The sequence below is a fragment of the Fusarium vanettenii genome, assembly GCF_000151355.1.
Source record: "Fusarium vanettenii 77-13-4 chromosome 6 genomic scaffold NECHAsca_33_chr6_1_0, whole genome shotgun sequence".
Classification (NCBI taxonomy): Eukaryota; Fungi; Ascomycota; class Sordariomycetes; order Hypocreales; family Nectriaceae; genus Fusarium; species Fusarium vanettenii.
Genome location: NW_003315852.1, coordinates 228,165 through 243,057, shown reverse-complemented (window position 1 = coordinate 243,057; position 14,893 = coordinate 228,165). Strand labels below are relative to the sequence as shown.

Here is a 14,893-nt window from a genome sequence, read left to right as displayed (position 1 = left end):
CTATGTTTAATCCATGTTATGCGAGCCATGTCGAGAAACGGATTGTCTTTGTGCAGCATTCGGGTGACGACTGTTTTGGAAACATTCTAGAGGTCAGAAAGTTTCAAGAGAAATTCATTAGAAAATAGCCAGGGAATTGCAGAGGCATCGAAGCTTGCTCATTATAGACAGGTAGTCGACACGTGTATGGTAGGTTGGCAATTATGAGTGGGCTCCTCGGCTCTACTGATAAGATACTGAAGCATTTCCCTAAAGTATTTCCTATCATGTAGCTCCTCAAGCAGTTTTTTCAAGTCTATCAGTATCCTTCCACTCCTCTCCCTGATATAAGAAAGTTGTTGCTTCAGCGATCCACCCTCTTGGCCAGCTTCTGGGATTGCCATGCCTCCTTGGCGAATCGTCACCATTCGCGGAAACGTAACTATGAGCAATCTTTCTGCTTCGGTAGCGTGACTCGGCCCGGCAGGATTCAGCGGTTTGTACTAGGCATCTCCAATGTAGTGTTGGCAGCGAGGGTATCAAAGTCAGAGTTGGTACGGGAAGGAGACGTGCGGACGGCTTCAATGGTGCGACTCGAATTGACGGTTCTTGGCTTGCGGACCATGTAAGAGGGTCGATCGTTTATGTGGTGTGCAAGAAATTGGACATGCACGAAAAAGGACGACGTGGAAAATGGGTTGTAGTGGAGGTCGGTGATGGAACGGGTGATGGTCTGCCGCTCATCATCACTCAGAGGGTATGAATGGTGTACATCGTAGAAGGGCTTGGTGGATAGGTGAGAGATATGGGAGTAATCACTAAGCAAATGCGGAGGAGATCTGTAGGGGCTGGAAGGTATGGGTTGCAGGCCTGCGGTTCCGCCAGGCGGATGTATCATGTGTTGAGCAAAATATATGGCCTTATTACCTCGACACCTGTGAAAGGTACTTTGTCTTTGAATTTTGCTGTTGATATACTTACGTGTTGCGTCAATGTGATGTCCATGTCTTACAAAGCATCAAGACGGAATATCCGGGGGCGGGGATGGAGCGGACACCGGAGTCCTCCGAGTGGCTCGGTTCAGGGGAGGAGATCGTCCCCGGACTGCGGAGCCGCGAACTGCGGGGGTCCCGGGTTTTAAACTTGACGGGGGTTGTGTAAGCTAGATTGCGGAGGTGACCTTTTCTTGATTACTAGATCCGATATTGTGTCGGATGTAATGCCTTCCTACGGGAGCATTACGTGAAGCCACCGAGGTTGTTCTCCGTATGCATCATGTTGGACAATCGCGAGCCCGGGTATAAAGGCGGCTGTTCCTGCTCGCCTTGATAACAACGAGAATCACACCGACCAGACAATTGGATCTAATCAAGAAGCACTTCTGTCTAAATCTGTTCCTTCTATCTACTTCTTCTCTCATCTTACAACGTTTCCTGCTCCTGTAATCATGGGTTTGACCGTCAAGCTCGAGACGCCCATCGCTGGCGCTTACGAGCAGCCCATTGGCCTGTAAGTTATACTGAACACATGATCTCCCTGCAAAGAGCGATGCTCGCTTTCTGGAACCAGAGGTTAACCAAGATCAGGTTCATCAACGGACAATGGGTGGAGAGCGTCGACAAGAAGAAACTCGAAGTTGTGAACCCTTCCACTGAGGAAGTCATTACTTCTGTCTTCGAGGGAACTGAAAAGGACGTTGACCTTGCTGTTTCTGCAGCCAGGGCTGCCTTTGAAACCACTTGGAAACGCTCCACGCCTGAGCACCGCGGCCGTCTACTTTACAAGCTTGCAGATCTTGCTGAAGAGAACAAGGAGCTGTTGGCGGCCGTTGAGTCTCTGGATAACGGCAAATCTATCAACAATGCACGAGGCGACGTCGCTGCAGTTATTGGATGCCTCCGGTATTATGCTGGATGGGCCGATAAGATTGAGGGAAAGACGATTGATATCGCCCCGGACATGTTCCATTACACTAGATCTGAGCCGGTACGCTGTCTCCCCTTACTAAAACCCTGGCTAGTGACTGACCCATGGTGGAATAGCTCGGAGTGTGCGGCCAGATCATTCCCTGGAACTTTCCGCTGTTGATGTTCGCGTGGAAGATTGGGCCCGCTCTTGCTACTGGAAATACGGTAGTGATGAAAACAGCGGAACAGACCCCCCTATCTGGTTTGGTGTTCACTCAGTTCATCCAACAAGCCGGGTTTCCTCCCGGTGTGTTCAACCTCGTTACCGGAACCGGCAAGATTGCTGGCGCAGCTATCACCTCCCACATGGATGTGGACAAGGTCGCCTTTACCGGTTCGACAGTTGTTGGACGACAAGTCATGAAGGCCGCGGCCGCGTCCAACCTGAAGAAGGTTACGCTCGAGCTCGGTGGAAAGTCTCCAAACATCGTTTTCAACGACGCCAACCTCGAAGAAGCCGTCGATTGGGTCAACTTTGGCATCTACTACAACCATGGTCAGATTTGCTGTGCAGGCAGTCGCATCTTTGTTCAAGAGGGCATCTATGATAAGTTCCTTGAGGCTTTCAAGAAGCGCGCCCAGCAGAACAAGGTCGGCGATCCCTTTCAAGAAGACACCTTCCAGGGACCTCAAGTCAGCAAGCTTCAGTATGATCGCATTATGAGTTATATCGACTCCGGCAAGTCTGAAGGAGCAACCGTGGTTACTGGTGGTTCTCGCCACGGCCAGAAGGGCTATTTCATCCAGCCTACGATCTTTTCAGACGTGCGACCTGATATGAAGATCATGCAAGAGGAGATTTTCGGACCAGTCTGCTCCATCGCCAAGTTCAAGGATGAGGCAGAGGCTCTTGAGATGGCGCACGATACCACCTACGGCCTGGCTGCTGCCGTCCACACACAGGACTTGAATACAGCTATCAGGATGTCCAATGCCCTACAGGCTGGTACGGTTTGGGTCAACTGTTTTAACCTTCTTCATCATGCTCTGCCATTCGGAGGATACAAGGAATCTGGCATTGGTCGAGAGCTTGGGGAGGCTGCTCTAGCCAACTATACCCAGAATAAGTCGGTTGCTATCCGTCTGGGTCAGTAGGATAGGGCAGGTCGCATCCGTGAAATATTCCCTTTCCTTTCACTTGGAAGGAGACGATGGTAGTAGATAGTTCAATGGAGAATCGCAGATCAACTGAGAAATGTCTCTTGTGCAGTGTTCAATGGCTTTGGAGCAAACGAAGTCCCGAAGGCTTTGATCCCAAGTTACTTGGATAACACCCCATCACCATTCATCTGCTACATCACGATTAAAAATCTTGAACTTTCGAGTTTCGACTAGGTGGTCAACCAAACGTGGAGTTCAGCTACTGATTCGAGCGTCTCGTCAAGACAAGGCAGCATGGTGCAAGCTATGTGCGATCTTGAGCGAGTTGAAATAGAAAAGAGTAACAACTGACTCCATGCATACATGTAGCACCGAAATACAATATCCAAATTACCTGACGAGGGTCCGCCACAGTATCCAGATCCATCACCCACTAGGAGGTGAGTCTGGCCGTGGAAGCAACGGTACTTGATCCAAAGCCCAGTCAATGTCACAGCCCCGATCCATCTCCATTCGGCCAGAGCATATACGGCTCTGCCCATTGATCAACGTCAAAGGCCATATTCAGAATGGCCTGCAGAGACGTCGAACTCATATATCCAAGATCAATCCCATTCTCTCCCAGCGATAGTCCCTCAGCGGCCCCACCCAGAACGTTTCCATATGCTGTCGATGACACGTCATCGGGGGCGCCTCGAGCCATTTGAACTGCTCCAGTCTGTCTCGTCAAGCCTGAGTTTTGACGTGAGGCGACACGATCAACCTCGGCACGAAGCCGGCGCACGACGTCAGCAGCTTTGGCTGCCACCGCAAAGCTGGCGCCGTAGAGATCAAGAACGTCCAACGACACGTCGATAGCCTTCCTGGCCTCTGCTGTGGACGCAGCCTGTGGATAAGCAAGGACAAAGCCTACAAGCGTCATGGCTGCATTCCACTGCCACTGGAATGCTTCGTGCCATCCATTCAAGATATCTGTAGAGGAAAGGACTTGATGCATAATTTTGGTAAGAGTTGCCGCATGTCGGGCACATCTCATCCCCAACTGCTCTACGCCACCAGATGTTGACGCTGAACAAGCAAAGATGAATGGACGACAGAGGTTGATGCAAAGGTTGTGATACATGAGTTCTAGCAGGAGGCGTTGCCGTTGCAGCCAGAGGGGCGCAAAAAGTTCCAAGTCGAGAGAACAAGAGTCTGTCGAAAGAGGGCGACCATTGTTGAGTCGTGTGGTCTTGAGAGCATCAGGCACGGACTGGGCCCAAACATCAACCTCTTCAAGGTTCTCATGAAAAGCTTCCGCATGGGCTTCGAAAGCCTCTATGTTGTCTGAGGCAGAGTTGCCCGTAAAAGCCCCCAATGAGTCGTCGAAGAAGGATGTGTAGACTGTTCTTACAGCCATGAACAACTCTGTTTGCAGACGATGAAAGCTCAGCCAACTAAGGTTGGAGCCAAGGGGACTAAATCTTGATCCTGCCTCCATAGCCGCGTCAAGACTATGCTCTGGAAGTTGAGGTAGGAACCTGGTCCGGTTCAAGAGGAAAGGTCGGCCATATTTCATGCCAATCTTGCTATCCAGAATATATATGGCCCACCATAGTCGCCTCCGCATCTCCCTCTCTTTCGACGGCAGACTCTCCGGTGGATCTAGATGAAGGCCAAGCATGTAGGCAGTTCTGATGACCGGGCTGCAAGCACTATCAGACATGTTCTGAAAGTTGGCGCAGCAGAGATACACAGAACATAGTATCTGGCTCTGCAAGGTCGAGATCACAGGGCTTTCCAACTCGTACGCTAGAAGCTTCTGGCAGCGAAGATAGTATCTCCGGCCAACAACTGTCGCATCGCCTTCTTGTCTGGCAAAATTCCGCCGAGCCGCTGGAGTTGCCGAGATGCCAAGCTGCATTGATACTGCAATCACGATATCAATAAGGGGCGAGGGTTTCCTAACGTCGCCCTCAGCGGTCCATGAGGATCTGTAGTGCTCCCGAAACTCGGTCTCGTCGATGATGGGAAACACAGCTGCATGGTGAGATTGCCAGTATAGCTCAATAAAATATTCTTCCTGCATCAGAGACAAATATTCCTCTGTTGGAGTCGAGGTAGGGCCGGCTTGGCCAGGTGGGCGAGCATCATCCATGGGCGAAACCGTGTTTCCTGGTTCGTCTAACAAGGAGCTTGCTGATACAGAACCCGGAAGTTGGTCCTGGTTCGCTGATTGTTGTCCAGGCGAGCCAAGCAGGTCCAGCACTCGAGTAATGAAGTAGAAAAGCGACGACGGTCCATACCACGTCTTGCTCGTCGACTGCCCAGCACAGATGTGGACCCCTTTCTGTAGCCATGTCGGGCTTCCATAACTGTAACGAGCAGGTCTTTGAGAAAGACGCGAAAGATTCGGGTCGATGTTTGCCTCTTGTGACGCAGAGACTATCAGATCGACATGGCTATCGGTCTTTTGTTGCTGAAGCTCTGATTCAAGGTCATGGATCTTTCGCCTCAAGCGTTCAATCTCCCGGTATGCCTGGGGTAGCGTGGTTGACTTGATGACAGCATTGCTGCATTGGCTGCCTCTAGCTTGACAAGGCGTACAAGGAATTCGGTTGTCGCATTTGATACGTTGACGGCGACAATAATCACAGGCTCTCACCACCTGTGCTCGCTTTCTGCGATCGTGGGAGGTCTGCAACGCAGGTAGCGCGTGACTATCCTGCGAGTCACCCTCGGGGAATGGATAATTAGACATTTCTGCGTTTGTGCACTGAAAATGATCCAGAGCTAGGACAAGGATTGAATCGCAACGGGCGGAGTGAGATAGGGAGAGGCAGGACACCAAAGGGCGTAAGAGACAAGACTGGCCCATGTGGATTGGTAATCTCATAGCCCCCGGAGTACTCCTGATTGGTTAAGACAACTACAGTACAGTGCCGACGCCAAGAGATACAGTATGAGCTAATTCAACTCCCCGACTACTACCCTCCAAGCTGGTAGTTAGCTGAGGCTACTTCCATAATTCGAAAACAGATAAAACCATTGCAGGTTCATCCAAGAACAGCCCTGTTAAAACAGCCACTCAAGGGAACTGAGCCTGGCATCCCAACCACAAGACGAGCTTCCCAATCCGGTCCGGATAAGCGCGAAGCATGCTGTCATACAGCTGCTTGGCTGACTCGGACTCTTTCACAAGTCTGCTAAACGTTCTGATGTACTCCCTCGAAGCCGCAATGTTGAAGGCCCCATCAACACCACCAGGTCGGTGATGAGAGCCAATGACGATGGCGGGGTTGTAAGATTCCAGCTTATTGAGACACTCGATCCAGGCATCTCGATCTTTCTCAGAGGGAGACTCGGCCATCCACATGTGAACGTCATTGTAGACAATGTCGCCAGCAACCGCCAAATTGAGCGAAGGAACGTAGAGAAACGTCGTTGCGTCCATGTCAGAATGTCCAGCATTGACCGCCTCAAAGGTGTGGCCCTCGAGAGTAAATTTGTTATCCTTCAAAGGCTTCGCTACAATCCCAAAAGACTCTTCTTCGATTTGGTCTGGAAAGAGGTCGTGCCACAAAGCGCGGTATTCGGGCGTTAGCTGAGTAGACATGTGGTCGATCGAATCCTGAGTTGAAACGACCTCAACTCCAGGAAACCGCTTGATCAGGTAATGGAGATTGAACCAATGGTCGCCATGGCCGTGAGTGATGTAGATGGTTGACAGTTTCTTGCCGTTCAGCGTCTCCTGGATCCAGTCGCCAAGGGAGATGCCTTGCTCGGAGGTGAAGAGAGTATCGACGAGGACAGCTTCGGATTTGCCCGAGATGAGAGTCACTACCGTGGGCTGCCAGAGACCGATCGAGCCATCTGGCAAGTGTTTGCTGGTTGGAATGGCAGGAGCATTGTAAAGATCAGCCCTTAGGGAAGATGTAGCGCTCATGGCTAAGAAAGCGTGGAGAATAAAATATGCGAATGGATTCTGATGCTCTGGTAGATGGTTTGAAGAGCGAGCGGAGGATGAGTTACAAGTTAAACACGTAGAACTGTCTTCTGATACCTACGAGTCCTTCTTATAGACAGTGAACTCGAGAATCTATTACGACGGCGATATTGGTAATCTAAAAACCGTTTCGCTGCATCGCTCGAAAACGGCATCAGAGGCTGCAGTGCTGGTTTGGGTGTGGGTACTTCAAGGGCGAGGAGGTCTCCGGATTGATCAGTAAACTCAATGAGCTGATGATGTCGGTCCAATGAAGAGGTTTAAGGTCAATGCATTGTATGGCATTACGATAAACACCAGGAGGAATCATGTAAATTGACCGACTGCTTGTGCATAAGAATCTCTAGTCAACTTCCCGTTTTGTCGATGGCCGCGCTACGGAGTACTCCGTGACCCACCTTGACACGATTGGCCTTTCGGAACGCCCCTAGATCAGTCTTGAGCCTTGAACGTACACCTCCTTCATACTATAATTCTAATCCGTCCAGTTCAAAGAGTACCTTCCAACTCTCTGTCTCAACAACTTGACCTTTTTCTCACCCTTAGCCTCTGACGCTGAAGATATGTTGGTTAACTCATTCTCGGCTCCATCAAGCAACGGGGAACAGTCGGTAACGAGCGCAGCCACTGGCCCGTCCTCGACGATTTTCCGAGACGAATATTTCTGGCCCAGCACAAGTAATACCCATGACAAGGTCAGGGCCAAGGAAACTCCAAGCCATCCAAAAACCCGAGGATGGGACACTTGAGCGACCTGCCTCTGCTCGTATCGCCGAACAGATAGAAGGTTCTCGTCCGGCTCAAACGAACGTGAAAGCATGTCCCACGATCCTTGATATGAATATCGTATGAGTCTTGTGACGTACTCCTCCAAGTTCTCCCAGGTTGGGAGGCCGGAAGAGTTCATCATACTATACACACTCATGACATCCGGCATGAGGTACATGGCTTCTTGAACCCAGGGAGCAGGCTCTATCGGTAATTCTGAGTCAGTTGCATCACTTTGAATCATGCGGCTCGAGAGATAGGTGCTAGTTGGGCTTCTGACGACGCCGGCAGTGAGATTAACGACTGCGTAAGTGAAACACCGGTAGTAGTTGCCCCTTTCGTTCGGTGTAAAGATACTGTTGAACTTCTTCATACCAAAAATGCTCTCTTTCAAGTCGGTGCAGTTGTTTCCATCGAGCGAGACGGTTCCGTTGATCAGAACCACGGCGTGAAAGATCCCGGTCTGCAAGTAAGCAGATGGAACATCCATCAAGAACGCATTGTCACTCTTATTTGGGAAATTGCCGAGCATCCCGGGTCTATCGTCCTTATCGAAGAGGACTGCGTTTCCATCTATGCCATAGGATAATGGAGGGTCTTTGACGCGAGTCAGGTCGTCCTCATAAGTCCTAGCATGCACTGAGTGATTGACGATCTGGAAAACATCATCCGGAGGGTATTCGGTTGGGAATGTGATTGAATTAATCCGAAGACAGGGGATCGTAGCGTTCAGGATACTGGAGTTGACGGGGAATCCATCGTCATTCATGATGTGACGACAGTGGCCCCTGTCAATCGTCGTGCCGTCCCATGCAATAGAGGCGTAAGCGGCAGCTCTGCGGACATAGGAACGACGATCCTCGCTAGAGTAGTAATACCAGAACCAGAGCAAGGGACTCGCTCCAGGATATCCAGCTTGCGCCTGCGCTAGGTCCGAACTATATTCGAAGCCGACATCCCAGTCCACGGCACCTGATATGAGGGGTCCAATAAGCGGTTGTGGAACGACCAAGAGCAAAAGTGCCACAACGAAGAGGCCGGACTTATTCCCACGGATAGCATGCCATGGTAGTACTTTATAGGTGAAAGTTTGAGTGACTTCGGAGAGGCGCAGCCCAGACGTCTCCAACAGAATGAAAACGATGTTCCAGAGGACCACGCCCATCCATGCTCCAACAAGAAGCCTTGCAACCACCAGGGCGACCGAAATAATGGTGGTGACATCGCTAACGCGAAGCCTAAGCTGTTCGTCGACGTAGCGGGGAGCGTCAGGGAGGATGGCGTGGTATCCATCGAGGAGGAAGACCATGCATAGAACGAGTAGGATGCACCAGAGGATATGCAGTATAGGGAAGAGGTATGTGGTCCGCAGACGGCTCGAGATGTTTGTGGGCTCTTTCGGGTTGGGCTCGGTCGTCTGGTCTGCACCTGTCTTTTCAGAAGGAGAAACAGGAGCATAAGAATGAGCAGGATAATCTTTGGAGGTAGCCATGCTAACTTTAAATGGCAAAGAAGTTGGTTTGCTTGCGGTCAAGCCAGCACACTCAGCTTGAATTTATCTTGAACGGAGTGAAACATGCGGTTCTGCATCCGACCCTCGCGGGAGAACGAGGAATGACATCTGATAAAGGATGAGGGGGAATCCCCTAGGCGACCTTGGCGAGGACCCTGTTGACAACGAGGCCAGAAGCTGCATATCAGCAGCCAATGGCCAATGCAGTCCCCGTCTGACAACTGACAAGCTGAAAGTTGCGTCTGCACCATGGCCAGCCCATAGCCGAGTGTTTTGCTAACCCCTGCCCAAAGCTGAAGTGACATGCAGATGAGTGGTCATTTTCAACCCCCTTGTCTGTAAAGCCAGTCCCGTCTCAGCCAACAACTGTTGGTCTTTTCACTTGGCATGTAACTCGAGGCTGTCGGAAACCCTGCACTACGGCGGTCCTAGCTACTGCAATATTCAGCCGCAGACATAACGAGAAACGATTGGTGGTTGGAGCTTGTCAACCTTGTGCATCAGGAGCCCATAGCATTCATTTCATGAACGCCACTATCCCTTTCAAAAGTTGAGAATGTTGTCATGAATACTACATAGTTGGTCCAGGATCTCAGCCTGGCACTTGGCATAGCTCCCGGAGGCTTGGCTTTTGTCCGACATTACGAGATACCCACGAATGTGTCGCAACTGCCGATGTGCGGGACCGTCGGTGGCTACTTAGCTGAGCTGCTGAGGCAGGGGTATCTTGCGGCCTGGGGCATGTTGACACAGTTGCGGCCAGAAGGCGGAGACAGCCAGCGCTGTGTTTGCTGATGACGGTCTGGGTGGCTTTGACACTCAGGTCGACGCTGTTGAGGCGAAATCTGCAGGAAATTCAGAAGCCGGGGAAATTCTAGAAGCTGGAAGACTGAAGAGGCGGTGGCGAATACAATGTGACCCTTAGAGTAGAGCTTCCTAGATCAGTCTATTGGACAATCAATAACCGTTACAAAAAGAGACCATGTTTAGATGCTTTTATTCTACTATAGATCAAGTATAATTTACCAACGTCAAGCTTTTTCCAGAAGAACAGCCATTCCCACATCGATCCCTCGCCATGTCTGTAGTCATCGCTCTCAAGTCAGAGACCCTGTTCGCCGCGCTCATCTCAAAGATACCCTATGTCATTGTCCAAGCCTACGCCACGTGGTGTTCCATGGTGAGCCACCTCTCCCATCCACGGGTTTACTACTGCGTATTCTATATGCTAATCACAATTCAGAAGACGCTCCGGTGCTTCCACACCGTGCTAGATGAGAAGGTCGCCATGCCTGACTATTAACCGTATCTCTGGTCAAGTCGACTACTAATTCCCTAGTTGTAGACTAAGGTAGGAGTTGTCCTAGTTTGACATCCTATGGAACGGCTGACGGTTAAGTTTGAAGATGGTTTTATTACCTCGTTATTCGAGCCAATACCCTATATTGGCAACTACCCATTGGTGAATGAATGGAACTGATATTTCAAACTAATTACACCCATTGTCCCTCCGAATGTCTTTCCGTTAGCCTCTTCAAATCTTGCTTTGGTCTGGGAACTTCCGGAACATGTCAGCAAGCCGGTCCATGGGTGCCGCCATGAGACCCATCACAGTCTCGAATGGCGGCTTCTCTCCAGCGCTTGGATGACTGCGCGTCGGCACAAACATCTTTGTGCGGCTGAAGCTGTTCGAGAGGGACTCAGACTGCCCATCCTCGGCCTTGAGCGCTTGTTCCAGCGCTGGCAGATCTTCACCTTCCTCCGCCTCGATATGCTTGGAGAGAAGAGTCCAGATCTCTTTGAGCTTCGGAACGTAGTCTGGGTCCTGAGAACTCAGTCCCTGAAACGTCTTTAAATGCTCCTTGACCTGTCTCATGGTCATTGTCTGTTTAATCGGTCGAGGTGCTCAACTCTTACCTCGTGATGCTCCTGGCGATCATGGTCGGCCATCGCCTTTCCCCTGTCGCCCATGTACTTTTCCATGGCGGGGTAGACGACAAGCTCTTCACCGATAGAGTGGCGGGCAAGCTCCCAGACAAACTGATTGCCATACCGCTGCTGATGGTCGTGATCGGCGGAGTTGATCACCTCATTATAATACTGCTCGAGCTCGCGATGATCCTTGGTGACGGCGTCTGAAACCGAGGACATGGCTGCAACATGGATCCAAACAGGCAATTGTGAGATGCGGAAATGCTGAGGCCGGATAGCGGCTCGAAGTTGAGGCGATAGGAGAGTACGGGTCAACGACATGTTTAATAAATGGAGAGTCGGAGATGCAGTGCTGCATTCCACCTTGAGCCTGCGAGGCGCAGCTGTCCATATAGTCATGAAATACGGGCCGCATGACGCAGAAATGATGGTTTTAGTTCAACTAACATCACGAAAGCTTGGCCCTCATGCGGTCACAGATTGCGATGAACAACCAGTGAGAGGACCCGCCATTTGAATTCCCTACATGTGATTTGCCACGGGCGCAGAATGCCACGACCTCACGAGAGGCAAGGGCAATATTCTATATGTGACCCTTGCGTAACGAGTGTTGTAATCAACTTGTTCTCATAGGCTGGCAAGCTAACCATGTCAGACTTGGGCAATGTCGACGAGACGCAAATACTCACATCGGGGAATGTAAAGCGCATCGAAAGAAGGTAGGCTTCGATGACCATCTATGATTCGTAGCAAACAGCAGCAGAACTGTTTCCTGGAAATCACAAGGAAGTGGGTGTCGGTGCGTTGTGATTGTTAAGAATTACGCCATTGTCAAGTCATCACATCAACCCGTCATGTATGAGACTAGCGGCGTTTTAAATTCCACTGCCTGTTGATGCTGTATTTGTTAGAGCCCAATCCCTTCATGAATCTTGTCAAGCTGTCATCGACCGTGCATTCCAAAGCATTGCCGAAAGCACGTACAGTAACGTCCTCGGCTCTCGGAAACGCGGCTGGAGCTTTTCGCAACTCGGGTGACTGGACCCTGACGGCACGATTACGAGTCAATTTTGGGTCATGGGCACATCCTTTGGACTTTTCAATGGCGGAATCACTTCTAGTCAGTCAGAGGTTGAGTTGTGAGCATCATGGATATGGTGGAGCTTGTTTGTGAGAAGATAGGAGATCGGAATTAACTTGGATCGTATAAGATACCTTGTCGAACCGTTCAAACATGGCTGAATTGGGTATTGTCCAGTATAGTTACAAATTGATTCTCTGAAGGAATCATGGGACTGAACACTTTACTTCGAGGCGTGGCTTTGCTCGCTCTCGCCAGCCGCATCGATGCTGTGCCTGTGGTATCTGAAGCCCAGACCACTTTTTCATCAAAGGCATCTTTTGTTCCACCGGCGATTCCTGTCACAGATGTCTCTTCCCACGGCACATATACCGGTCCAAAACCAACCACCACTGGGGCCCTGTCAAACACTGTACTTGCGCCCTCGGTCCCTGCTCGGCCTCCTCCTCCAGACTCTTTCAAGTACCCGGCAGATGGGAAACTACACGGTCCTCAGCCGGCTCCATACACACCCAGCGGAGGCATCGGCACCAACGGGTCTGCTCCAGTGTACCGCGTCCAGAGTGACTTCGACTACCAGTCTCTTGCACTGGCACTCTACCAGGAGTGGATTGAGCTGGATCTATTCCACTGGGGGCTAGCAACCTTTTCCAATGAAGATTTTGAGGCCTATGGAATTAATGCTGAGGACCGCTTTCTCATCGAGTACATGGCTGACCAGGAAGTTGGCCACGCCACCGTCATCAGTCATATGCTTGGCCCCGAAGCACCGAAGCAGTGCACCTACAACTACCCAGTCTCCAATGTTCCAGAATTCATCGACTTTAACCAGAAACTTACCCGATGGGGAGAGTCTGGTGTCTATGGCTTCCTGCCCCATCTCAACTCGGGACCTGCGGCACAACTGTTGCTTCAGAGCATTACAATTGAGGCTCGGCAGCAGATGATCTTTCGCCAATTTGGAGGGCAGTTTGCCATGCCCGAGTGGCATACGCCTGGTATCCCCCAGAGCTGGGCCTGGACTCTGCTCGCCCCTTACATCTCGAGTTGCCCCTACAATCAAACCCGACTAGTCTGGCAGAACTTTCCCGCACTTCACATCCTGAACCAGCCGAATCCAGCGCGGATTAACGGGTCTGATGTGTGGAATGAAACGACTGGCGGATACGCCAACACTCTATCCACTGCCGATATTCCCAAGGATGAGCTTTGTGTCAATGCAACGGACAAGACACTGGACTGTGGTGCAGCAATCACTCAGAACCGCAGCATTCCTCTCTCATACCCTGATCGCCAAGTATTCCTGCAATGGGATGAGCCAGGCAAAGCCATTGGACCCAACAATAGCTACATCACATCAACCAATGTCAAGGAGCCCAAATACGCGGCCTGGGTCTCGCAGCTCAACGTCACGTACTCGCGGTTGCAGAATATCAGCAGCGATGATAGAACAGCTTACACTATTCAGCCCAACGTCTCGACCTGGGCTGGCGACCCTGCGATTAACGGGACTATGTTCCTGGCGTTGACGGATACGGATCTTTATGTTACTCCCTACAACCTCACCCAGATTAACCCACACGTGGCGGCGCTGGCGGTCTACCAGGCTGGCTAAGTTTAGCGATAGATGAGTGCAGGGATGGGGCCTTGTGTGTTTGGGCTTATGAGACGGGATTGGAATACTTGACCAGATCTAGAGCGGTTTTAATCACCTAGTACATGGTGCCTGGGAGCTGTGGTGAACTCTCATTCGTATCTATTCTATCAGCTACTGCGGTTTCATAAATGCGAGCTTTTCTGTATAAATTGCCAACACTCTCGCAGTGATTGTTTAGTGATCAAGAGATGCTGGACAGCACTCGGCCTCATGTGACTCGTGTCTAGACTCTAGAGAATCCTCTTCGTCTCTCCGGGCTTCAACCAGCAGACTCGATCTATAATACCTCCATCCTCAAAAGCCTTATTCAAGTCCTCCCCTTGCTAAGTAAAGTGGCTTCAAGACTCGAAATGAATAAGTAGGAACGAGGTAGTCGGCCTCAAGATAGCGGACGAGGGTAAAAGCTTGCTTACCGCCCGTAACAATTCAAAGAGGTTCCTTGCACCTGACAGTGTTGATTGTCGCAGCACCAAGGATCATAAGGGCGACTACAATGTGAAAGTGCTTCTCAATGTCGAAGTGGTCGGGAAGAAGGACTGTATTGCTAGTAAAATAGATGGCATGTTGGGCAAGCCTTCCTCGCTATAGCCAAACTTGCCGCATCGGATGATGAAGCCAGTGACCTCTCCTCCAGTCATTATCCAGTCGATTATGCCTAATGGTGTGTAAGCCCTGTTTATCTTTTAGCTCATACTTGTTCTTCCAACGGCGCTTGCTATGCCGATTACGCTATCCTTGAAAGGCAAGGGAGAGTATCCTTACCTCAGAGTCCAGTTGCTTACGGGGTTTTCCTACATGGCGGCTTTGCTATCAGGTATTCGGCGTTACCGCATATCCTCCCTCGCTAGGATCAACTATTGTTCAGTATGGTTTCTTCGAGCTCTGAAACTGCATCGCGTTGACTCGCCTC

The 14,893-nt window shown here is 50.7% G+C and overlaps 6 protein-coding genes across 6 annotated transcripts; 2 read left to right on the top strand and 4 right to left on the bottom strand.

Moving 5' to 3' along the window:
• Window positions 1-1,426: 1,426 nt before the first annotated feature.
• NECHADRAFT_42156 (uncharacterized protein) lies at window positions 1,427-3,041 on the top strand (the record flags this gene model as incomplete). Its single annotated transcript, XM_003042591.1, has 3 exons — window positions 1,427-1,488; window positions 1,566-1,965; window positions 2,022-3,041. 3 exons carry the CDS (start codon window positions 1,427-1,429, stop codon window positions 3,039-3,041), a joined length of 1,482 nt encoding a protein of 493 aa, XP_003042637.1.
• A 757-nt stretch (window positions 3,042-3,798) lies between these two features.
• Window positions 3,799-5,613, bottom strand: NECHADRAFT_1708 (uncharacterized protein; the record flags this gene model as incomplete). Its single annotated transcript, XM_003042507.1, has 1 exon — window positions 3,799-5,613. A coding segment is annotated over one exon (1,815 nt), but the record flags the coding sequence as incomplete, so codon positions are not given.
• A 501-nt stretch (window positions 5,614-6,114) lies between these two features.
• Window positions 6,115-6,972, bottom strand: NECHADRAFT_94038 (uncharacterized protein; the record flags this gene model as incomplete). The annotated part of the gene is made up of 1 exon (XM_003042506.1): window positions 6,115-6,972. One exon carries the CDS (start codon window positions 6,970-6,972, stop codon window positions 6,115-6,117), a length of 858 nt encoding a protein of 285 aa, XP_003042552.1.
• A 535-nt stretch (window positions 6,973-7,507) lies between these two features.
• NECHADRAFT_81067 (uncharacterized protein) lies at window positions 7,508-9,292 on the bottom strand (the record flags this gene model as incomplete). Its single annotated transcript, XM_003042505.1, has 1 exon — window positions 7,508-9,292. One exon carries the CDS (start codon window positions 9,290-9,292, stop codon window positions 7,508-7,510), a length of 1,785 nt encoding a protein of 594 aa, XP_003042551.1.
• Window positions 9,293-10,847: 1,555 nt separating this feature from the next.
• NECHADRAFT_94037 (uncharacterized protein) lies at window positions 10,848-11,566 on the bottom strand (the record flags this gene model as incomplete). The annotated part of the gene is made up of 3 exons (XM_003042504.1): window positions 10,848-11,180; window positions 11,231-11,448; window positions 11,554-11,566. 3 exons carry the CDS (start codon window positions 11,564-11,566, stop codon window positions 10,848-10,850), a joined length of 564 nt encoding a protein of 187 aa, XP_003042550.1.
• Window positions 11,567-12,534: 968 nt separating this feature from the next.
• Window positions 12,535-13,941, top strand: NECHADRAFT_42330 (uncharacterized protein; the record flags this gene model as incomplete). Its single annotated transcript, XM_003042590.1, has 1 exon — window positions 12,535-13,941. One exon carries the CDS (start codon window positions 12,535-12,537, stop codon window positions 13,939-13,941), a length of 1,407 nt encoding a protein of 468 aa, XP_003042636.1.
• Between the last annotated feature and the right edge of the window lie 952 nt (window positions 13,942-14,893).